Source organism: Xiphophorus couchianus, chromosome 4 (genome assembly GCF_001444195.1).
Source record: "Xiphophorus couchianus chromosome 4, X_couchianus-1.0, whole genome shotgun sequence".
Lineage (NCBI taxonomy): Eukaryota > Metazoa > Chordata > Actinopteri > Cyprinodontiformes > Poeciliidae > Xiphophorus > Xiphophorus couchianus.
The window spans coordinates 33,595,422-33,619,312 of record NC_040231.1 but is presented as its reverse complement, the minus strand read 5'-3'; the positions used below and the strand labels follow the sequence as shown (position 1 = coordinate 33,619,312).

The 23,891-nt window shown below is 38.5% G+C and overlaps 1 protein-coding gene across 6 annotated transcripts in view; it reads right to left on the bottom strand.

Moving 5' to 3' along the window:
* The window catches only part of ano1a (anoctamin 1, calcium activated chloride channel a), a 50,922-nt gene that overhangs the window by 12,350 nt on the left and 14,681 nt on the right, over window positions 1-23,891 (bottom strand). For 2 of the 6 annotated variants that reach the window (XM_028014860.1, XM_028014855.1), the window contains exons 3-20: window positions 20,923-21,288; window positions 18,448-18,546; window positions 18,161-18,312; window positions 15,818-15,872; window positions 15,238-15,289; window positions 13,569-13,624; window positions 12,663-12,704; window positions 10,780-10,844; window positions 10,314-10,448; window positions 7,983-8,143; window positions 6,324-6,409; window positions 5,475-5,486; window positions 4,264-4,335; window positions 3,217-3,291; window positions 1,832-2,033; window positions 1,280-1,391; window positions 1,076-1,133; window positions 424-524 (exon numbers count right to left, since the gene is read on the bottom strand). In XM_028014860.1, the coding sequence (XP_027870661.1) occupies window positions 424-524; window positions 1,076-1,133; window positions 1,280-1,391; window positions 1,832-2,033; window positions 3,217-3,291; window positions 4,264-4,335; window positions 5,475-5,486; window positions 6,324-6,409; window positions 7,983-8,143; window positions 10,314-10,448; window positions 10,780-10,844; window positions 12,663-12,704; window positions 13,569-13,624; window positions 15,238-15,289; window positions 15,818-15,872; window positions 18,161-18,312; window positions 18,448-18,546; window positions 20,923-21,288 (1,901 nt within the window). Of the gene's footprint in view, window positions 1-423; window positions 525-1,075; window positions 1,134-1,279; window positions 1,392-1,831; window positions 2,034-3,216; window positions 3,292-4,263; window positions 4,336-5,474; window positions 5,487-6,323; window positions 6,410-7,982; window positions 8,144-10,313; window positions 10,449-10,779; window positions 10,845-12,662; window positions 12,705-13,568; window positions 13,625-15,237; window positions 15,290-15,817; window positions 15,873-18,160; window positions 18,313-18,447; window positions 18,547-19,304; window positions 20,612-20,922; window positions 21,289-23,891 lie in introns of those variants that run through there. The other 4 variants (XM_028014861.1, XM_028014857.1, XM_028014856.1 and 1 more) reach the window with 4 other exon arrangements.

Sequence of the window (23,891 nt, the reverse complement as noted above, 5' to 3'; positions counted from 1 at the left end):
GGCACTTAATCTGCCAATCTGCACATCCATGTATGATGGTGTGCACATGTTTGAGTGACTTCCCAATAAAAGCTTTTGAAACTTGTTTTAATTGTTCCCCAGAGAAATAAAGAAACGACAAAGAATCTAAAAATATCCCAGGAGAAAACAATGTGCTTTGATGACTGTGGACACATTTCATGTTTTGTCTGCAGGTTGTCAGCTAGTTTTCATTTAGCGTGAGTCAAATTATTTTTATGGATTTGCTTTTGCAATTATCCTGAATACTGGTGTCTGAAAAGCAGACATTCAAATGACTTCTGTAAGTACAGCTGAGTAGGTGTGCGTAATGTATTCTGTGATTTGCTCAGCCCACACACTGTGACCTGGGAGGATGTGCTGTTATGCTGGTGTTCAGTGCGTCTCAGGTAGAAGTGTACTCACGGTATGCCAATCTCAAAGAGGTTGTTCTGGATGAGCTGCTTGCCCAGCATGGTGATGCACAGCTGTATGCACAGCTCCATGAGACAGCCTGCATGAGCACACTGAGCAAAGGGACGAGTCAGAACCAGTGAATCATGAAGGCAGAGAAGCAAACAAAGCAACAGTGATCCAGTCTCCTCAGGGGGGCTGATTAGTCCCACACAGGAAGCTCCTTACTTTTTTATTGCTTCTATAATAACTCATTTTACGCAACATATTTTTGAAGATTTCTGAAGATTTTTTTTTTGTCTTCTGGTCAAAAAAGCTGTCTTCTAATTTCTTTCCCCCATCATTGATTTTTAGAAAGGCAATAAAAATGTAAAAAATTCAACAGGGTGAATACTTTTTGTCCACACTGTAAGTTCAAAGTCCTTTGTGGTTTTATCAAGTTTAGCCTAAAGTCATTAAATTGGTAACACAAGTCTAAAGCAGGCATGAGTCACATGACTCCACTCCACACCTCACTGAGTACTGATAAAACTGTTGTTCATCTAATTCATGAGACTCAAGAGATAAAACCTGCAACCGCAGGAAGGAAATGAAGAACAAATCTGATTGTTACTCCATTTAGTATAAACATTACCACACACACCATGTGGATAAAGTGAATTACCTCCTCCATCCTGTAGGAGCCAACCACATACAGATACTTTCCAGGTCTCCCAACCAGTCTGTGGACAAAACAAGCATCCATCAGACACTTTAGGATGAATAGGGAATCCAGTCTGGTGTTGATGCTGTAATGCTTTAAGTTGAATTAAACCACCAGTTAGAGATAGGAGCCCAAACAAGGAAGCAGGAGAGGGTGGTGTTTTACCTTCCTCTGAAGAAAGCCAGGTAGACGATGGGTGTGAAGGCGTTGACGAACTTCAAGATGAATGTTTTGAAAATGAGGCGTTCCTCAAAACTCTTGTCTGTCTTTGGAACCTCTGGAAAAAAGGATCACATTGGACTGGATAACAACACATTCAGCTGGAATTTAGAATGCTTTACAGTGATATCATTATTTTTTTTAATATTAGCAATAAAAGTCATTCAATGACTTTTCTGACATGCTACCATGATTTTCTAAGACAGAACAAACAGCACTTCAGATAAGCTGACAATGTCTCAACTTGTTGACCAAGCTTTGAATGATCAGTGATCATCTGTCCAGAGGACCTCCAATAATTCAAGTCACATATTTCCATATTTTATGTGCCACACTAAAGTTTAACTAATGGCTTGTGGATTTTTTCCAAGAATCAGAAATAAAAAAATAAAAACACACAGAATATAGAGAGCAAACATAATGTACTATATTTAATGGATGGAGTCATGTTTCCAGTTTACTCCCAGTAAACCGTAATGGTTCCTGAAGGCTGCTCACCCAGAGTGGTGAGCCAGCGGGCGATGAGAGCGTAGATCTCATCCAGGATGATGATGACGACAAGGTTGATGATGGCGGCGGTGGTTTTCACGGTGGCTCGGATGTTGGAGCGTGCAGCAGGGTAGGTGCTCAGGTGCAGCGCAGTCTTGATGCTGATCCGGTACAGGATGACCCCAAAGGTGATCACAAGGGTTACGAAAATCTGAAAGGAAGGAGGGAGACAAATCAATGACAACCAGAAATCATTGGAGATGACCGATTCTAGCCTCAGCAATCTTGGAGGGTAACCAGGTATCTGACAGTGTAATACAGTTTTAACATGCTTCACAACCCAATAGAACATCATAGGTTACAGTATTTCTGTGCATCACTCATGTAAAATATTTTCTGAGTTTTATGGAAAAAAACCTGAATGACTTCTGAAAAATTCACAATACTTGTTTTACCCTCGGACACCATGTATAATAATTAATTATGCATGTTGTTTTTTTTTAGTTTCTGATAACTATGTGTATGTATGACTGAATTGAAATGATTTTTTGTTTGTCGTGAATTGGAGCTATATAGAGTAGATGAAGTGAACTGAATTTAATATACATACATAGAGAGCAGCAGCTCAGTGGTTCTGCTACATATCAACCTGTTATATTCTGTTGCTGAAGGTTATCAGTGAATGCAGCTCAAACAGGCTGATACCAGCAGAAAACATAAATTACTAAGGCACTACAATAATAATTAGACTTAAGCACCTTAAAATTAGGAAAATGCTGAATGTTTTTCATGTTCATAAGGTCGAGACCCCTTTAATGGCGTTCCACACAGACCCCAGGCGCAGTTTTATATCTCCAACTTTACACTGATCAGCTGTAACTGAACATGCAGTTCAACCCCAAACCTCTGATCCACCTAAAGAATGGAGGTTTATATGAATAACTAAATTAATTCATGTGAATTGACTGCAATGCTAGAGTGATTAATAAGAATAGCATAAAAAGTTTTCAACAAACCATTTTCTAAATAAAATGTAAATAAAAACAAAACTATTTTTAGATACTGCTTTCAGACACTTTTATATTTTCCTAATAGAAGAAAACATTCTTAGTTGAATACAAATAATTTTAAAATTAATCTTCTAGGAGTGCAAACAATTTTGAGCTTAACTATAAATAATGACAGATTGTAATTATGTGTTGTTCTCATTGGAAGACACTAAACTTAAGTTGAGCCAAAACATGAAACAGTTTCTTCCATTTCTGCTTAATATTTAAACTTTATACATATCCTCTAAATGTTAGGACTTCCATGTTTTGTTGAAAACCCATCTGAATGATTTGTTTTCTGGTTTGTCTTGAAGTAGTGGATGAATGTGGAAGACTGAGTCTCACCATAAAGCCCATCATGACCACAGTGGTCAGGTAAGCTGGCATTCTGTCTGTACACGTTAGCTTCACTTTCTCATCCTAAAACACACAAAAGCAAACACAGACATGCATGAGCAAAAGAACAGAAAGTATGAATACATAAAATCTCTTCACTGTGTGTTGGACCTGTGTGTTTGTCATGTTTTCTGTTCTCAGCAGCCCCTTTCAGAATGGCCCAACAGTTGCACACATCAGGCAACATAAATGTGTGCATGCTGCAGCTCCAGCTGCAGTGGAGCAGAGCTAATGCCACCCCGAGCCATCATGTCACATCTAAGCCCACAGAATGAGGTCAGGGTGCTGGGGCCACTGTGTGCGTTCATTTAGGGAAGGAAGATGTAACCTTGGCAAAGAGCTGAGGGCTGCTAACCAACTGCCTCAGCTGTCGGCCTACCATGTGTTAACATGAGTCTCTTTACTCGCCGCATCACTTCCTGCTTAAGAATAAGCTGCTGCTAAACATCATTACATGTGTCTGAGCTGCTAGAGAATAACTGGTCCTTATTGTGCTGTTTATTGTGATCATATTAATACATCATGAGGAAAACTGGGTAATTATTAAAAGTTCCCATTGATGATTTCTGCAGCTAAAAGAGGCCTCATGTTTTAGATGGATTTTTTTCTGACTGAACCAAAAAGTCAACAATATAATAATCAAAAAAAATAATTCAAAGCTAAAAGATACTTTATTAATCCCAAAGGGAAAATAAATGATCCTTCAAAAAGGTTGCAGTGCTGATGGCTGAGCAAAGGAAGGATCTCCTGTAGCAGTCTGTATTACAGCAAATCTGAAGAAGCCTCTGACTGAAGATACTTTACTGTTGTATGACAGTCCATAATTTTCTTGATTCAATATCAGTACTTTCTTAGATTTCCTATTTTCAAGGAGTGAAACTCCTTGCTGTTGTCCCCACTAGTCAGAAGGTGTGCTTATGGACAAACATCACTAAAGTGATTTTCCAGAGGGGATCCGCTTCATCAGACTCCTCCAGAGTCTGACCTCAGTCCTACCTTTGGGCCTTCTTGATCTTGTCTCATGGTCTTTTCTGCGACCCGCAGCTCATACTCAGCTCTGTTGTGGTCCTGCAAGAGACAGAAGTTAGCCTGCTACATTTAATCAGATTGAAATTTACTGAGCAAGCGTAAGATGAATGTCCTGGAAGGACTGTCAACTGGGAAAAGGAATGTTAAGAAGCATGTGAGCTTTGGAAATGAGCATCATAAGCAATGTGTGTTTGAGGCGTCGCTTGTAAAAGAGAACAGTGCAGCATCAGGGATGAAGAGGAGCACATCCAAAATAAAGCTGCAGCTACAGCTAACTGATGGGAACTAAATGTAAAAAAGTTGCATACTGCAGCTTTAATGCAACATTATTGATCTGAGATTTGATCTGCAATTTTCACTGTCAGCATCAACGTCCGTGGTGAGGTTGATATGTATTCCAGCAGCTTAGAGGATGGAAGTAAAACTCAACTGTGTTTAAGTTTAATGTTTGCTTGGTCTTTTCCATCCCCTACCATGTCTTCTGATTACTGCAACTTTTTGTTTTTTTGTTTAAAGGTGGAAGCAGATGTTGGACATTCTTCTTACCACATGAGCACTATTGTTCACCAACATGGGATGACTACACAACTTCAATTTTAGGTATTTGGTTGGACAAAATAAAATCATCAACCTTGTTGTCAATAAATGTTATCAGCTTGGTCATTACCAGTGGCACCCATGACAAACCTGGAAAGGGAAGCGGGACGACCAGACTTAGGAGAAGTTTGTGGAATTCCTCATTAGGATCCAACATGTGGTTCTATGTGAGCCAGCAGAGCTTTACTCATCATGACTTTCCTTGGATGACTAAAATAACCTGCGGAAATCCAACACAAGCACCTAGAAACTGTACAGTTAGCTGGTTCCTTAGTAGATCAAGATACCTTTCTGGTCATTTGAGACATTTCAGTGCTAATAAGAAACTGTTGATCTAAAAACCAAAGTGATGGAAAAAGGCACAAAGAAGAGCAAGAGTCTGCACAAAGTCGTGAGTAGCAAGAGGCCCAGCTGCAGCGTGAGCCTCAGAGGAACACCCAGGAGCCACGGCTGAAACTCTACAGGGCCAGAAAACAGGGGCCAGCCCAAGCAGATGGTTAGGCTCCCAAGAGCCAGAGGTAACAGCAGCTGCTTACAAAGAGGCACAGATTAAAAATAAATAAAGGGAATAAGATCCAAACCTTATAGTGCTCCTGTGAATTACAACACATACACACACACACACACACAGAAACACAAGTCAGTGTCTGCAGATGAAACTGTTCTAAAGTTCAGAAGATGCAGCGCTGCAGGCACAATCTGAGCCAGAACATCACTGAGCATTTACAGAACATTTATAGAAGAGTGACATTTTCACCTGTTAGAACTCAAACATCTTGTTACTGCTTTGAAAAAAATCTACATGAATATCTTGGAGATTTTCATGTTGAGAGTCAGTTTGACTCTTCATGTCAGAACATGTCTAGAGAAATCTACTGCTGGGCATTCTGTAATCTTAGTGTTTCTACTGACACCAATTCATTTATTCTAATATTAAGATTTATTTAAACTTTTATGAGAACAACATTAAAAAATGTTTTATGTATTTATAAGCATGAATATATTAAAAACATTTTCATTCAAGTTCAGTCCTGTCCTCTTGTCTCATGTCCTTCCAGTTTGCCAGTTCTTGTCTCACCACACTCAGTTGTTGTTATCACAATCAGTAACAACAGAGTGAAGGCTGGCTCTAATTGGCTAAAGAACCATGAACATGAAATTAAAGCTATTTATTAAACAGAAAAATTGATTCAACAGAAAATGAGTGATTGTTATGCAATTATTTCATAAGTTAATATCAAACTTTATTTAAGGGGTGAAAAAGTCATTATTTGCTATAAAAGTTTTGGTTTAGATGAATGAAAATTCTTTGACAGACTCAGCGTATCTTTCAATTCTATTTTCCATAAAAAATGCTCATGTTTTCAGCCATTTGCATAAATTTCCCTCATCATGTAGGACAGGTTAGCAATTTCTCCGGGTAATCTCACCTCCTCTTCCATTCCATAATCCGTCAGGTCCCAGACGTAGTTGAGCCGCATCTGGCGCCTCTTCCAGTGCTCCATGAAGAGAACAGCTGCAGAGGCAAGCAGCAACACAACACAGTCACTACACACTTCACTCCAGCTGAACATCATAATATTATCAGCATTCTGAACATAAATCTGAGTTTTTCAATGACATGTGAAGGACATGTTACTGTCATGATAAACACGGACTGTGTAAATGAAATGAAATGAAACTATATTTTGAACATGATAGAAGTATAAAATCATACACAAGAACAAGGAATGCAAAAGACATATTTTTGTACCACAGTACAAAAACATGCTCAAAAAGGAATAGAAAGAAGTAAGAAACTTATGAACTGCTAGTCCCTAAACTCATACAATATTTTCAGATGGACCCTCATTAATAAATCCAATCAAAACGTAAAAACAAACAGGTTAATTAATTTTCCATTTTATCTGGGTTTACATGTCTAAATATATACAGTACAGACCAAAAGTTTGGACACACCTTCTAAATCAATGGGTTTTCTTTATTTTCATGACTATTTATAAGGCAATAAATCCCACTTATTAACCTGACAGGGCACCTATGAAGTGAAAACCATTTCAGGTGACGACCTCTTGAAGCTCATCAATAAAATGCAGAGTGTGTGCAAAGCAGTAATCACAGCAAAAGGTTGCTACTTTGAAGAAACTAGAATATAAGGGGTATTTTCAGTTGTTTTACATGTTTTTGTTTAGTGCATATTTCCACATGTGTTATTCATAGTTTTGATGCCTTCAGTGTGAATCTACAATGTCAATAGTCATGAAAATAAAGGAAACTCATTGAATTAAAAGGTGTGTTCAAACTTTTGGTCTGTACTGTACATCCATACCAACACACTCATATGCGTGTGTGTACCCACACATCCATACCCACAGAAATATGTGTAAACTAACTCACACATATTTTTTTATCTTGTGAAAATTACCTCTTTATATTTCCTTTTAAATTGTATTACATTTTGACTTTGTTATAATTCCTCATTTAATTTAACGTAATTTAACCCCATGAATTGAAATACAAAAGCTCTTTCTTGTTGTTCGTAAACTACTAAATCTTTGTCTTCCAACTAAAACTGATTTTTAAGCTGAGTGAAATGACACTAAAGAAGAGATCTCTGGTGGGCCATCCAGCCAATCATTTCTTAAAGTTCATTTTGACCTGAACTGACTAAGAATCTGAGCTCCAGTTCTGTTCATTCACATGTTTGCTGCAGTTTAAGTGTAAAGATCAGATGCAGGTTTTGTTATTTAGCTCCATAATTAATCTGGAGCGAGAGGCCAGCTCCAGATTGCTGCAGTGCTGAGACACTGTCAGACACCAGCTTCATATGAACACAACACTTCTGCAGTCTGAAGCCCTGCTGCTGCCGACAGATGGCTGGGAGATTTGGCAGGACATCAGAGGAGGGCAGTCTGTGTGTTGGCCTTATGGATTTGTTTTGGAAATTTCTCCTAATCAGGACTCAAGTTGCAGCTAAAGGTCTTCTCTAATCTTACCTTCAATCATAGAAAAAAAAAAGATTTTTTTTCACAACATGCCTGCAGATGCAGATGAGTTATAATTTGCACCATTTATCTGTGCACACTTACCCCAAAGAGCCATGAAGATGGAGAAGAAGACTGTTGCTGGATTGTCAAACAGGTGGCTGGCTCTGGCTGTGCCACACGCCGTCTCCAGCTTCCAGTAGCTGCAGACACTGTCACACAGCGGACACATGGTGATGTTGTTCCTGGGATCACAGATCTCCATGCTGACAAACAGACGGAGAACCTGGATTACTGAATGGTCATCAAAAGGGTCTGCTTCATTAACGCTGAGGGGACGATGGTGAGGGAGGAGAGGTTTTGTTAATGCTGTCTTTACACTTCATAGTCTCAGTTTGATAGGAGAACAAAGTTGTAACATTTGTTCCATTTCCAGCTGCTGTGGTTCTCTTTCATGTTGCACTGAGCAAACTGCTCCCCCCTCGCCTGTGGGGGTGCTGCACCAAGAACCACTGAAGGAAACCACATGATCACCTCAGAAGAAGACACTGAGTGCAACTTCTTCACAAAATGTAGAGTGGCATCAAATTTTAATGGTTGGAGCAGTTCTCTTTTGTCTTTGGTAAAAGAAAAGGAGTCATAGACTCGTGTTCATTTTGGCTGTATTTACCCAGAATGCCCTGCTCTGTAGTCCACTTCTGCTTGGTGTTCACATATGCATTTGACCCACATCACAGTTCACTTCCACTGAGCCGAGATCGAGGTTTGTAGCCCAGAAATCACTTGTTTGTTCTGCGTCAGAGTTCAGTAACACATTCTCACCTTCCCAAATGAACCGGTTCTAAATAAACAAACTAGTTTGATTAACGCAAACTAAAGAGGTCTGGTGTGAATGAAACCTAAAAATCAAACTGGTGTTTCTTCTCACATGAAACATTAGTGGTTATTTACAACAGGTGTGGTCCTCTGCTTAAGGAAGGACAAAAAGGCTTCATGTTTGCATGGAACCAGTCTCTCTAACTGGAAACTGGAGTGGCGAACCAGTTCAGCATTAAGAGCCACATTAAGCTCATCATCACTGTAAATAGCCTAACAGCAATTTCAAGATCAGCTTTATACCACATTGCAGTGGTATAAAGAAACTGTGTTTTTTCTAGTCCCTAAGGTTTTTATTTTTAAGTGTCTTTAGGTGTGGCCTGTACTCTGTATCAACTCTTCCATATGTCAGTAAGAACTGAACAATGTTTAAGTGTAGTAAGAAGTTATTCATGCAGAAAACTTATAAGCTCCCTCTGCCAAGCTGGCCGAGCTGGGAGTGTCTCAAGCAGGACATTTTTAAAACATGTAGGACAATTTACTTGTGTGTCTCAGATTTGGATGTATTTAGTTGTGGGTTGTGGTGTCCTCTTTAAAAACGTCCTGGTTACATCCCTGCTTCTTAAGAAGGCATTTAATTTAAACACCAATATTCAAACATTAATACCTTTAAATATTTTGAATATGACACACTAAATTAAAACTCACTCAAAGGTTATACACAATGGGTCTGACGCACATTTATTATAACAATAATAAATATTGTCATTAATTTAAACTCTGAGGAGTCATTGTTTCTTTTCACTTTTGTTCTGTCTTTTTTTTCTTGATAAATTGCTCCAATCTGAAATCCATGAACTTGCCACTCTGTGCGTCACCGTGGTGCACACGGCATTGACGGTGCCATGTGATCAGAACCGGTATCTGTGCTACCTCGACAGATTTTCCTGCCATATGGGTAGCACAGATAGTTAGAACACTGGTATGTTATGCACATTAAGTTGGTTTTGGTTGTGTTGCCTTCAAAGAGTATGGGAAATTTCAGTATTGCCACAGAATCACATTTTTAATCACCTTTTTTTTTAAAAAGAAAAAGAGCCAGCAGTAAACGGTAGGAACACAGAGCTGCCCAGGAGCTCTTATTGGAGCACACCCTCCCAGTCCTGCAGGAGCTCCCTCACTGTGTGTGTTTTCTGAAACCTTAATTCGCCCATTAAGGCCAGTTCACAGCATTGCCCAACATTAGCCAACATGATCTGGTCATGCATGTTAGCAAGTGACTGTGTGGCAACAGAGCACAGAGCTGAGCTCCATATTTTTCCAGGGTTTGGTCTAAGCTCGGTGCATACTGAGACAGACTCTAGTCTGCAAGATGTTTTCACTGAGTTGGCTCTCTTTGCATAGCCACACCTTAACATGTGGGACTGCTTGAGGCTGAAAATCACTTCATTAGAACTAATGAACTAAGACCAACAATATGAAAAACTTACATTCTGGGAGTTTTTATTCACCATTGGAATGGATTATATGAATGAAGAACAAACAATGAAAGTAGACAAAAAGCAAGATCGGCAAAGTGTTTTTAACATTAATACGGCATTTTATGCATGTGCTGTGTACCTAGGTATGTTATCATCAACTGTGGCGCAGCCGTAAAGGAACACAATGACTCCAACGATGGCAGCTGGGATGAGCATCTGGGTATAAACTCCTAACCAGGCGAAGTAGAGGCCAACTTTTTCTCCGAAGTACTTCCTGTTGGAAGAAACATGAATGCTTAAAGGCCTGGGGTCATCTGCGACTTTAGAGAGTCAGATATTAAAAATTTGTCCTTTTCATTTTTTTTTGGAGTCCAACAACCTTTCTTTGCTGACTCAACATGTCTCTGACTGGAACAGCTTCATCACTACGTGTAACTGGTCAGACTGGTGCTACAGTCTGGCTCTTATTCAGCTCCATAGATAAATGGAGACTCCTATCAGATCTGGTCCTGACTCTCATTGGCCAGAGACTGGATGTTTCCAGAAAACCTGAGCATACAGCGACATGATCCAGTACTTAGTGGGTTCATTCAGAAGGTTCTGACCTGATCAGTCCAATAGGTTGATACTTGTAGAAAACACTGTAGCTGGCCCATTCCTCGAACAATAACTGTGAAGAGAAGTCAGAGTCAGTGATTACTGTCAGGTTTCTACAGATGTGAAGAGTCGAGCCGACCAATAAAGAACTGGATGGCAAACAAGCACAATGATCATTTCTTGAACATATTTGTTAGTGAAGACAATAAAACCAGACAGACTAATGCAAACATGTCCATTCAAACGGATGTGAGTTACTTTTTGTTTTGATCTCATACAGTCTTTCTGGTCTTGGTCTACATCGGTACGATTTAGGAAATGCTTCTTTAAAACAATGTCTGTATGGATTTTACAGACATTTTATTTCTAAACTGTCTTTCTAACCATAACCAATTTAATCATAGTAATTATTACAACTCATAATTGATTCACAAGTGTCATCAGTTATAGCTACTGAGTTCTGACCTGAATGCATCAGAGCTGCCCTTATCACGCTTTGATAGAAGCTTTCTGCAGTAAAACATCCTAACACAAGAATCCTGCAGAACTCCATCCTGTCCTCATGCTGAACAGAAGAGAGCAGCTGGCAGCGGCAGTGCTCTGTGTGCATGTTCTGATCCCACTACTGGTAGGCGAATATCACAAATCACTTGGAGGGGCCAGTGGAACATTTTCACACATACTGTAATTACACCCTCCATCTACAGGCAACGCAACAAGCAACAAATAAAGTCGTTTTATGAGCTAGCAGCAGCCCAGTGAAGAGCCTAGATGGCAGGCTGAGCGCGACACCCAACTAACAAGAACTCTCCACACTCCTGTTCCCACTCTCCATCTAAAGGTCCATGAGAGAATGAAGCCGACTAGAGCTGCTTTTCTGATCCTCCAGAACATAAGAGGGCTTATTAAGCTGTTACCTTAGTGACTCACATCTCACAATATAATTATGGATGTAGAGTGGAATCAAGGATGGATGTGACTTCAAAAGCATGAACTCTGATTTCCAACTGCATGTTTCTATAGGAGGAGGAACAGACCCAGACATGTCCAGATGGTCACAGTGACGGTTATGTCAGGATCTGTTCCGTATCTGTGTTTATTTTGAGTTTCTGTGTCTCTTAGTCTCCGTATTGTATTGTCTCCCCTTGATTGTTCCCAGGTGTTTCTTGTCTCCTTGATTACCCTCTGTGTATTTAACCCCACCTGTGTTCTTTGTTCCTCGTCATGTTTGTCCAGTACCTGCTGTCACTACCTGCGAGCTTCTGCATCCGCTCCTTTGTGCTGCCTGGACTTTGTATGTTTTTGGATTTTTGGACTACTTTCATTATTAAACCATCTTATTCATCTTACCCTGGGTCTGCTGCCTGTGCCTCACCACCCCAAATCATGACAGGTTAGCTGGAGAGATCAGTTTCTAATTAATCTCTTAAGACCATTCTACCAGAAGGGTACAGAATGTATATAAAGTCACAAAAGGCACATTACATAGTGCCGAACAACGATCTGGAGTTTCATCTCTCATCAGCTTGGTTTCAGGAAAATCAATCAGGAAAAAAGTAACTCCATCCTGGCAGGAGAGGCTGGCTGATCCAATGTTAAGTATCAAGGACTTAGACCGGCAGGAGATAAAGAGCAAAATGCCCAACTTGATATTCCATGAGAGGTATGTTGGTTCTGCTCTTAAATCCCAGGTGTGACTGACCGTAAACTGAACTTTTACCTCCGATAGAGTAGGGATGAGAAGTTCAAAATGATGTTCCTAAAAAAAGCCTCTGACATGGTTTATGTGGACCAACTCATAAAGGCTGCTGTTAGCAGGGTTTCCATGGCAGAATGGTATCAGTATGGTTACAGCTGGGGTTAGACTAACTAATAGAGTTGCTCCACTTACCTTCCTGTCATTGGGCTCTGCAGTAACCCCCTCAATGTCTCCCTGTAAGACAAATGGAGATGTGTTTACTAACCCTAATCATGAGGAATACAAGATTAGATCGATTTTATTGTTCCAAAGGAAATTTGTCTTCACTGCAGACACTGACTGCTGCATAATCCAAAAACCATAATCATCATATTACATTCACTTAAAACCACTTCTGTAATAGTTCCACAACTTTAGAAATAAATAATAGAAACTTAAAGAAACAGCAGTATAGGTTAAAATCTTAAACATCATTACCTACAGTCACATGGAGGTAAGGATGTTAAAGACCTGCACAAATGAAAAGAAGCTCTTAAAGTTTAAGTTTTTCTTTGTCTGATCTGGCTTATTCCATTAATGAAGTCAAGAACACTGAACAGACTTTCTCTGAGTTCAATAGAATGAAGACACTTTGTTCAGACTCAGGAGTTATTCAGCACCGCAGGACAAGTCTACACATGGCTTGAAAGAATAAAGTTTGAAAGAATCGGGATGCAGGAAGTTGTGTGTGTGTGTCTGAATTTCCTGCTATATCTGGGTGAGCTTTGTGTCACAGCTATCATGATGGTTGCGAAGAGGAAACTATGGTTGTCCAATATTTTTACTGCATCAGATTTTGCAGATCAACATATTTCTTAGATCACTTTAATATCATCAGATGGATCTGTTCCAAGCTCGCCATGAACTGGTTGGCTGCTTTGTGTCATATCAAAATGTTGGACTTAAATGGCTACAAATCAAACAAGCGATGGTAAAAATGATAAAATGATCTTTCTTCCAGAATTATTTTTGCTGTGGCTGTGCCAACAGATGGCTGGAGGCCTGCAGGAGGGAGGAGGCCCACCAACATTAAAGGAGAAAGATGAAGTTGATACTCACATCATGCAGTGGATAAGCAGATGTGTAGACACCGTTGGCTAGCAGACTGGTGATCCCTATAAGGAGGAATAATCACCAGGATTAAAATGAGACACTCCCAGAGCAGCAACACCCAGAGAAAGAGCTGAGAGAAAACCCTTCAACAGCCTGGCCAGGGTGGCATACCATGTTTATAGAGGTATAAAACGTATAGTTGTTTCTTTTTATAATAATAGTAAGGAAAAATGACAAAAAATATATGAGAAATGAAAGGTATTTTTTGTTGTTTCTGCTCTAAACCACGAGTCATGTTTAATGATTTGGGTTTCTGACAGTCCTAATGTCGTCCTGCCTCAGCTAACAGAGTAATGAATACATGATCCAAATCAAAAACTTACATCAATGCAATTTACTGCAGAAAAATATAAGCACATAATGTTAAAAAATAAAATGTGTTTGTCTTCATGATGAAACCCACTGTGGAAGAGTTCTGCTAAATCCATTAACAACCTAACCGGGCTTGAAATTGCTGACTGCTTGTGTTATTAATGATAACCTTTAAGAAGAGTGCAACCATTATCCCTTTGTATTAAAACAGATTCACAAAAAGGACAATTACTGATAAGTACATTTTAAGTGAAAGAAAGGTCTTTTGGATCATCTAAACGTTGAGGTGAGAGGTTCAGATGCAGTGAAGAGTTTTCAGGACATTGATGGATGTGCAACAAGCACAGTGACTATCTCTTTCTGGAAGTGTGAAATGAAGACTTTGAGGCAATGGCTTTGTGACACAAGGACAGCAAAGAAGACACTTCTGGTTAAAGAAAATATCAAGGACAAACTGGAATTCTGCAGGAAAATATGAACACAGTACTGGAGCTGTTATTTTCACTGATGAATTCTCCTTGCGATTGTTTGGAAAACAATTTTTTCCCAGATCCATAGCAACACACAGTTCTATGTAGTGGGCACACATGGAAGCCTCCTCCTATAACCCATATGTGCAGCTGGGTCTTAACCTTGAAAGAAATGGCATCACTACCCATCATCCAAGAGTAACTTTTTTCCAACAATACTGGTGATGATCTTTGTGTTTTCCAGCACAATTGAACTTCATATCAAAAGTCAAAACTGACAAAACAAACCAACAAAAATCTGAAATTTTGAATCAGGAGTCAGAAAATTTCAAACATCATAGAGAACCAGTGGCTGTTTGTTAAAAGTACATAAAGAGACAAGATAAGATGGGTCCAGATTGGGTCTACATTGCCGACATTCAGTAAAGTTTCTAAAATAAGCGTCAACACTGAAGATATTGACTCTTCACATAAATTAGATGCGTTTGATAAAAATATTTGCAGTGTATGAAAATGTTTTATCTCTTCTTTTGGCCATTAAAACATATAAACAAACTTATTACTGTATCAAAGGGGAAAAAAACAATTACATAATATGTAATTGTTTTTATGCATTTGACTTAGTGCCTGCCAAGTGCCAACACTTTAGTGTCCATGTTAAGTCATGTTAAGTCCACATGTTAAGACCTTTTAATATTAATACCAAGTAAAAATGACAAAAAATGAGAAATAAGAAGTAAGATATTTGATGTTTTTGAAGTGTAATGTCTGTTGTTTCTGCTCATCATCTAAACCTGAAGAAAGTTCCATATTAAGTTGTGTGCTGCCTTTACCAAAGGAGTAGTTGGGTCTGGTCCATCGTATCCTCTTCAGTACTTCATAGACCTGGGAATCCAAGAACAGACATCATTAAAATATGAAAACTAAGCATGTTTGAAAATGTATACTACAACATGATTGGAGGGAATGTTTATTTGCTTGTTAGATAACAAAATGAAAATAATGCAAAGGGAAAATGGATGCAGAGAGACTGCAGAGTTTCAGAGCGGCAGCAAAAACAATTCCACTGAGTCTAATTCATGCGCTCATGAGCGCCTCCATCCAATACTGACTTCAATCACATTATCTAGTCATTAGTGAAGCTCTGGGCAGTTCTGTGGAGGTGTATATATTGGTATGTGTGTGTATGTGTGTGTGTAAAGAAAGAGAGTCAATGTGGAGGCGAAGAACCAGCATAGAACAGAATACAGAGATCGCTCCTCTGCCTGAAATCAAGACGTTCAACTGAGACAAAAGCACACTGAGCTAGAGGAAGCATGTTCATCTGCTTATGAAAGATGGTTTACAGTTATTATTTTAAACAGATTGTTGTCTAGTGATCCCCTCCAACATTGATCTTACTGAAATACTCACAATGGAGCTTCTTGTCTTGCTGTCAAAGAACTTGTCTCTGTCAGAGAGGTCAAAACTGGGGAAAAGAAGAAAAACAGACAGTTTTATTTAAAGATGCAGGAACGGAAAAAATAAATATTCACAGACCAGTGGAGAGATAAGATATAAAGCTGTAAAAGTAAAAAAATGGGCTGGAGATGCCAGAGTTCGACAGGGAGCTGACATGCATTATAAATCAATTATTATTAACTCAACCATAATGATGTGCATCAGTATTATGTTTCATTTCTAATTTCTACACACAAGCAGGACAAAATAGAAGAGAAAAATGACGATATGGTTTTCTATATGAAACATATGTTCATAGGATATAAAAACAGAAACAGGGCAACGTTTATAGGAATTACATTTGGTATAACAGAAAATGTATCAGTAACTGATGACCTCTGCAGGCTGTTTATGTCCCAAACCCTTAAAAGAGCGTCCCATTTCTCATGATTTAACCACTGTGGGTGCATGCTTATACTGACAAAAATGCTCCAGCTTACTGGTTAAATACTTAATCCAGTTGAGCTGTACGCTAGCAAAAACATGAATGACAAGTGCAGGATGTAGAGTAAAGATGAACGTCAGGTTCTGTCCATACAGCACCAGTAACGGTTCAGACGTCATCACCTGTCTGCATGTCAGGCCTCAAACTGTTAGACCAAACTGGGATCATGTGCAACAAACTAACATAAACTGTTGCTTAGTTATAATGTACAGAATAACAGAGTTCAGGTGGGAGAACTTGACAACTATAGCTGCACATTCCACCTGACATTCATGACCAAATGGTCATGAAAGTCTGAAGAGATCCTTCTTGCAGTTAGCATCAAGCCAAGTAGAAGAACAGCAAACAAGAGAAAAGTGAAAGCAGCATTAATAGAGATACTGGATACTACACACTTCAACTTATCAGATGGAAATCCATTCAAATGAATGGGGTATGAACATTATTCCAAATGCACTCAGATGCCAGACAAATGTTGTTCTAAGACATGCTTTTATGTTTGGAAGATTGCTTTAGAGATCCATTTACAAAAAATAAAATGTAAAAAAAAACAAAAAAAAACTGGATTGGATGTTTTCTGCTGAGTGTTCACACAAAACTGAACTATAACCAAAAATACAACAAACAAGCAAAGCTGATAGATCAACAAGAAGTTCTTGTAAATTGTCAGTCATCATCCGATGACTGACAATTTAATTTTGAAGTTCTGGTTCTGACAGTTTGTCTAAACTGAACCTAGAAAATCTCCATTCATTCTTGATTGGGGACACTTTAACGACAGCGTGAACACTTTTAGACAAGAGGCGCTGGCTGCACAAGAACCAAATCTAAAACAACTTCACAATCTAGGAGAAGAAAAACAAAAACACAAAAATAAAATGGGTGATTGCTTTGAAAACCTCACTAAACGAGCTTTTGTGATCAGGCTTTATCTCAGAGATCCGCCCCAGATCGTTTTCAGAACAGATGAGATGTGGAAGCTGTGGAGGGAGATCTGCTAGCTGTTAGTCAGAGCATAAATTTAGCTACTTGCTGCCCACTCGCTCCTCCATACATCCCAGCAGGCTGAGGGGAAGACATGTTCTGATGCAAACACTGGATGTGAAAACCAGCTGACTGGTTGGGACCAAAGAGAGTGTCCATGAAGTCATGAGTCTCAAAGTTCAGAATCCATCCCATGTCTGCTTAGACTGCGACGTTAAAACCTCAGTCACTGTTCAGAGGATGTAGATGACCTCAATGAGTCAGACTTGTGTTTGTTTGCGTGCAGTAAGCTGAGGGATGGGGGCGAGGGGCTTTCACATTACAAAGACTGAATCACTCTGCATCGTTCCTGGCATCCTCAGCCTGCAGGCTGGCTGGCATTTCTTTCCATCACATTGTTAATGTTTTTACCACATTGTGTTTAATAATTAAATATATTTGCTTATTCCAATCTCCTAGTTGTAATATTAGCTGTTCCCTACATCATGTTCTCTTGAAGGTATCCTGTCTATCAGGAAAACATGCACAGTTAGGTTCCCCTGCTGTTTACATGAACTGCACTTCATGGTCAATGTCCAGTTTTCATTCTGCTTTGCAGCTTGAAACTGTAGGGCACAACTTATATTAGGTTCACAATTCAGATCAAACAGCTTGAGAGTCAAGGAACCAAAGCTCAGACCAGGTATAATAATCAGAACCTGATCTCATCCCATAGTGCTTTCATTTCTGCTTTTAAATATAAAAGTTCATTAAAATGATTCATCATCAAAGTGACTATTTTTGGAGTGTGTTTTTAGAAATAAATAAAGAAAAGAGATTTTACTCACAGGTGCTGCTTCTCCTTTGAAAAAGGAAGGGAGAGCGATTTGGCATCTCCGGGCCGTTTGGGACCCACTTTTGGGTGGAGAGGATCAGTGACTTTGTGAATGAACAGTCGGATTTTCTCCACCAGGTTGCTGCCTTGTTTCACTTCATAAACCTGCGGAAATGAAAGACAATTGTTGCTGTTGAAGGGAGTTGTTGTTCTCCACTGATAGAATTAATATGGAACTGATGGTTAAAAAAAACTTCAGATGAAATTTTGAATGCAATTAGTGGATGTTGGGTTGAATACCTGCTTTGTTGGCATCTTGAGCTTCATGATCTCAGCCTCTCGACACAAAACGGCCCAGGGAGCATGGATCTTTAAGAAGCCAATTCCGGCGATTTTACCCTGAGACACAGGAGATTAGACAGAACAGAGTGTGATTCTGTGTGCTCCAACCTGCCCATCTAATCAATAATCATAATAATAATCCAGTGACTTATATATTTACTATTTAGTTCCTTTCAAACTATACCGAAACAGACATGGTGATGAAGAGGCTGCATCAGTGATGAAACTGTTGGGTTCAAAACCTTTTCACACTCAGGGGCTTAAAGGGACTTTAATGACTCTGTTAAACCAATAAATGCCACATTTATTATCAAAGAAGTTGAAATTTGAATCCCCATAGTAAAATATTGAACCAGGTTTAATAATAATACGTTTTTAAATTTTTTTAGTCAAACTCTTGACTAAAATGAGCCTTGATCTCCTTTATTTCCGGCTCATTGTCATCATAGATGATTTTCCCAACATCCTGAATGATAAAACTTTCTTTTATAAACACATAAATAATGGCCTTCATTTTTATTCACATTTGTTATGCCTAACAGTTTGTTATAGACCATTTCCTGCTTCAATGTGTCTTTAATCCTTTATTAAATTTTAGCAATAAATGTTAAATGTAGCTTTGAAAAATTCACTAATTTTTCAAATTGTGGCAGGATTTTTGGAGGAAAAAAATACAAAATGAACACTCTGCTTCTAAAAGCATCAGATCAGTTCTTCAGTTTGATGAAAATCATCTGCATCTATTTGAGTAAAACACTCGTCTGTCTCACTACCTGTAAACGGCCTGCAGCCTGTAATGTTATATAAAAGCACTAACAGTCAGACGTACTTCAAGCCCCTCAGTTCTGACCTCTGACCTCTGACCTGTCTGGTGAAGAGATGGAGAACTGCTATGTGTGCAATCTGTGAAAAAAAAAACATTTTCTAGGAGATAAGTGATGAATAATAAAACAGTTCTGCACTGAAACTCTATAACAAATGCAAGCATCACTGTATAGAGTAAAAATACCAATTTTATGTGATAAGGAATGCAAAGGATTTGATAGAAAAACTGAACCTGTATAAACCCAAAAATATAAAGTCCTATCAGCTTTATTTTAATTTATAAGAAATATTAGGGTGTAAGAAGTTCTATAATAACAATAATAATTGCTTATGTACTTGGAAAGAAATCCCATTGCTTGCTTTCCATACAGCAAGAGGTCTGTCCAGATCACAGACTTTACCATAAGATGATTATACAGTCTCAGGCTTTTTACTGTGACTTCTGAAGACAGGCTGCATATCACTGCAAGTCGCTAAATGCCTTTCCCAGAAGTCGATTTTGAACAAAGATGGCCCTGTTGCAAAGGGTCACTCATGCCGATTTTAATGCTGTTTGACAGGAAGACGATTCAACTCCATTCATCTTTTGCACAGAAATTTTCTGAAAATCTTTACACTCTGCATTAATAGGTACAAACCACCTTGGATCCATGACTCCATTCTTGCAGCACACTTCTTATTCTAGGTAATATGTATAAGAAAAAAGGTTTCAAATATCAACCTCAGTTCATCAGTCAACAGCTACTCAGATGTCCTGCATTTCCGATCCTCTTCCTGTCATGGTGGATTTCTGCTTTTCAGTTAGAATAATCATTACTGATGTTCAGCTACTAATTCTTATGTTTGTTTTTGGAAACTCGTTTCCTAATATTTTGATATTAGATACTGTTAACATTGTTGAAGGTTCAAGTTTGTCTTTGATTCCCTTGCGTAAAATAGCCTATGACAAGATATATTAATCTTGACAAGACAGCACACACTTTTTGCAGCAACAAATGACTCATTGCAAAATCTTAGAAATATCAATTGGAGTAATTCTGAAATACAGAACATTTTTTCTACTCAGAATTCCACAACAAAGCTGCTAGCAGCATCCATGTCTTTGTGGTACCAGAGTGTTTATTCCATCCTGAGGAAGCAGCAGCAGGTGATAAATCTGATCTATAGAGCATATGTTGCCCATGATGAAAACAGTCCCGAAGGCCAATTTATACTGAAGAAAATTGGAATGCAGACATGATCATCATTATGTTATACTCATCGAAGTGTGTGTCTGGCAGCAGCAGGCCTCCTTACACTGCAAAAACACAAAATCTTACCAAGTATTTCTATCCAGTTTCTAGTGCAAATATCCTTGGACACATGAAAAAAGACAAAACTAACATAAAAGTAACTTTTCAGCAAGATATACGAACTTGTTTCAAGTAAATAATTTTTTAACATAAATTTTTTAAAAACTTCTAATTCCACTGGTAGATTTGTTCACTTACGACAAGACATTTTTCTCATAGGTGAAAAAAATCTACCAGTGGAACAAGTACTTCATCTAAAAACATAAAAAATATCTTTAAAATATGTGCCATTACATAAAAGCTGAACCACTCTCACCCCTTCATCCTTCTCCAGCTCCAGTCCCATCTCTTGAAGGTTTTGCTCAAACTCCTCCCGCTTCAAGCGCTTGTCATCCTCATGATAATTAGCCTGTTGTTCTGTGGCTGCAACTTCTGGGTCTTCCTTTGGCTGCAGCGGCGCTCGGCTGCTCCTGGAGCACAGGCTGTGCCGAAGCCAATGGAAGAAGCCGTTGTCACTCAGCTTGGATGACTGGCGTCGGACGGCGCTGGGCTTCTGGATGCCGTAGGTCAGAACATAGTCCACACGCCGCTGTCCATCAGAGAAGTACGGACCAAGGGGCAGATGCAGGAGCGAGCCATCACTCGCATAGAGAGTTTTCATTGGCTGGATAGAGGACAGAGGCTGAATATCAGAGACACATTCAGCAAAAGTGTTATTTAATAACAAGAAAGCAAAACAAGTTAACAGCCATTAGACTCACAAACATACCTTCATTTTGATCTCACACAAACATGAAATAGGAAGAAATTTTTCCTGCACAGAGTTCCTCAAAATTCATATAATACTCTCTTCCTAATTTTTTTAACTTCTCTAAATCAGCAACGTTTTCAGCAACTGTTGACAGTTGGAAAAAACCTTCAAACAAAATCTGAATTGCCCAGCTGATGTAGACTGCACAAGATGATTTCAGGTTTCAATAAAATTCTAGTAAATACTTCAAAACAAACACCAGCATGACATATCATGCAAAATTCCCTTTTTTAGCCTTTAAATATATATTTTGTATACTTTAAGTGTCTAGGAGTATAAGAAATATACATTTATTCTTTCCTGGTAGATTAAAGCTTATCATTATAAACTTAATGGGTAATATTTTTCAGTCTGTTTATTCTCTATTGCCTATAATGTTTTTTTCTTTATATCACCCATTTGCTGTGGAACTGCTAAACAAGGACATGGCTAATCCGGCTAATCAGTTTTGTGAATCTGCTATTTTTTATCCTAAAGTGCAGCATTTTCTATGCTAAAGTTGCAAGTAAACAAGTCAAAATGTTCGATGGTCCATTTTGCTACAGTACTCAGCAAATGGAAGGCTGCAAGGCCTGTAAATAATATGTTTTAAACATGTTCCTGTTAAGTAGTTCCCTTAACAGTTTTAGCTTAAATTATAAAGAAGCGGAAAAATCTTTTGGAATGGAGGGAAATAAAACCGATTTCGACATGGTTCTTAACTTTGTCTATTGTTTCATCTGAACAATCATGTATATTCTCTATGTGGTAAACTGAAGGATGTTGTTATTTGGAGTTCTCTGGTTGAACAGACTGGTAATGAGACTGGTATCTCATTACCAGTATAATTCCTTTCAAACGAAAACACAACATGATTTAGAAGTGACGGATGCAGTACAGGGTGACTTTGATGAGCTCCAGGGTGAGCTCATCAAGATGGGTGATGCATCACTGAACATCTTGGTTTGTTAAAAACTGATGGCCTTTAGGAAAAAGAAATTCTCCTAATTCAAATTCTTAAAATTTTAGACTAACTTTTAGAAGTCAACTCATGACAGTAGATTTAAATAGGGTGATACCAAACCCTCATAAAATTATTGAAAATCAACATTATGTTTTTTTTTATTAAAAGAAATCAGTGTTCAGACTCCATAAAAGAAGGTTAATTAGCAGACAAACCCTGTTCATCAAATTCATGGATTAACTTACAAGTATTAAAAGTTTTGATTAAAGTTTTATTAGCTTGAGGCTTTGGTGAACTGTTATGTGTAACGCAAATGCAAATTGTTGCAAGCAGTTTCCAATGTCTGTTGATGCCATCATTATGAAATGAGAATAATTACAGTAGGAAACATTCAAGGTAGCTTGTTGGCTCATTTTATAATCACAGGACCTGTGAACCTAACAACTAACCTCTCTGTATACCAAGTTATTCTAGACTCAAACAGTTAAAGTACAGTTATTTATTTGATAGCTGACGGTTTGCACAAATTTCCACCAAAGCAGTTTTTTGGGGGGTGAGAGCTCAACGGGTGTAAAGGGTTTCCAGGTTAGAGTCATTTCTCTCTAAAGTGAAGACAGACAGTTTGGCAAAACATTCTTCAGCTGCTGTCAGTATGTGACTTTGTCTGGTAAGTGTGTGCCAGGTACAAAGGAGTGCAACTCTATTTGGAAACCTGTTGGAACTATGCAGTTTAAAACCCTTACATTGATGTTACTACCTGCTTTGCTGCACTGTAGAAAATAAAAAGCACAGAGTGAGAAACAAGATTTGTGAGGATCCCACAGTCAGCCAGCCGATAGCTGCCAGTGATGCTGAAGTTGGTGTGTTTCAAAACGACGCTTCAGGGTTGCTTCAGATTTTGTTGAGATAGAACAGAATTTAATCTTCTCGGCTACAAAATCTGAAACACTTAAAATGATCCAAACAGAACAGGCTCATGCACTCATGTTCCTTACGACAATGTTTTACAAAAACAACACAAAAAGGAGCATTTTCAATAGCATTTTCATTTTCAATAGTCCTAATTCTAGAGAATTAGGACCACCCAAGAGTTAACAAGCATGAGAACTTCAATGTAGTGACTTGTTAAAACTAAACTGAATCATCATACAGACTCCAAATTCTTTAAAACTATTTTGTTTCTAAACATCGACTCCATTCATGTAAAATAAAATGGGGATTCTTAGCTTTCCCAAATGTGTAGACTTGTGATCCTAACACTGAGCATCATCTCATCTTGTTTTGATAGATGCATTATTTGGTTAGAAACTGAAGCGCAGCACTTAAACTCAAAGCCTCATTAATGGTGGCTTACCCAAACTAAATCTAGCCTAGCAAAATGATCAAAGATGATTTTGATTTGTGCCATGTTTCATATTAGGGCTCTGTTTGTGCACAAAAATAAGGTAGAATGATAAAATAATAATGATTATTTTAGACAACAGACAATATCTCATAAAATGTTAATAATTTCAGGAACTCTGATTCAGAA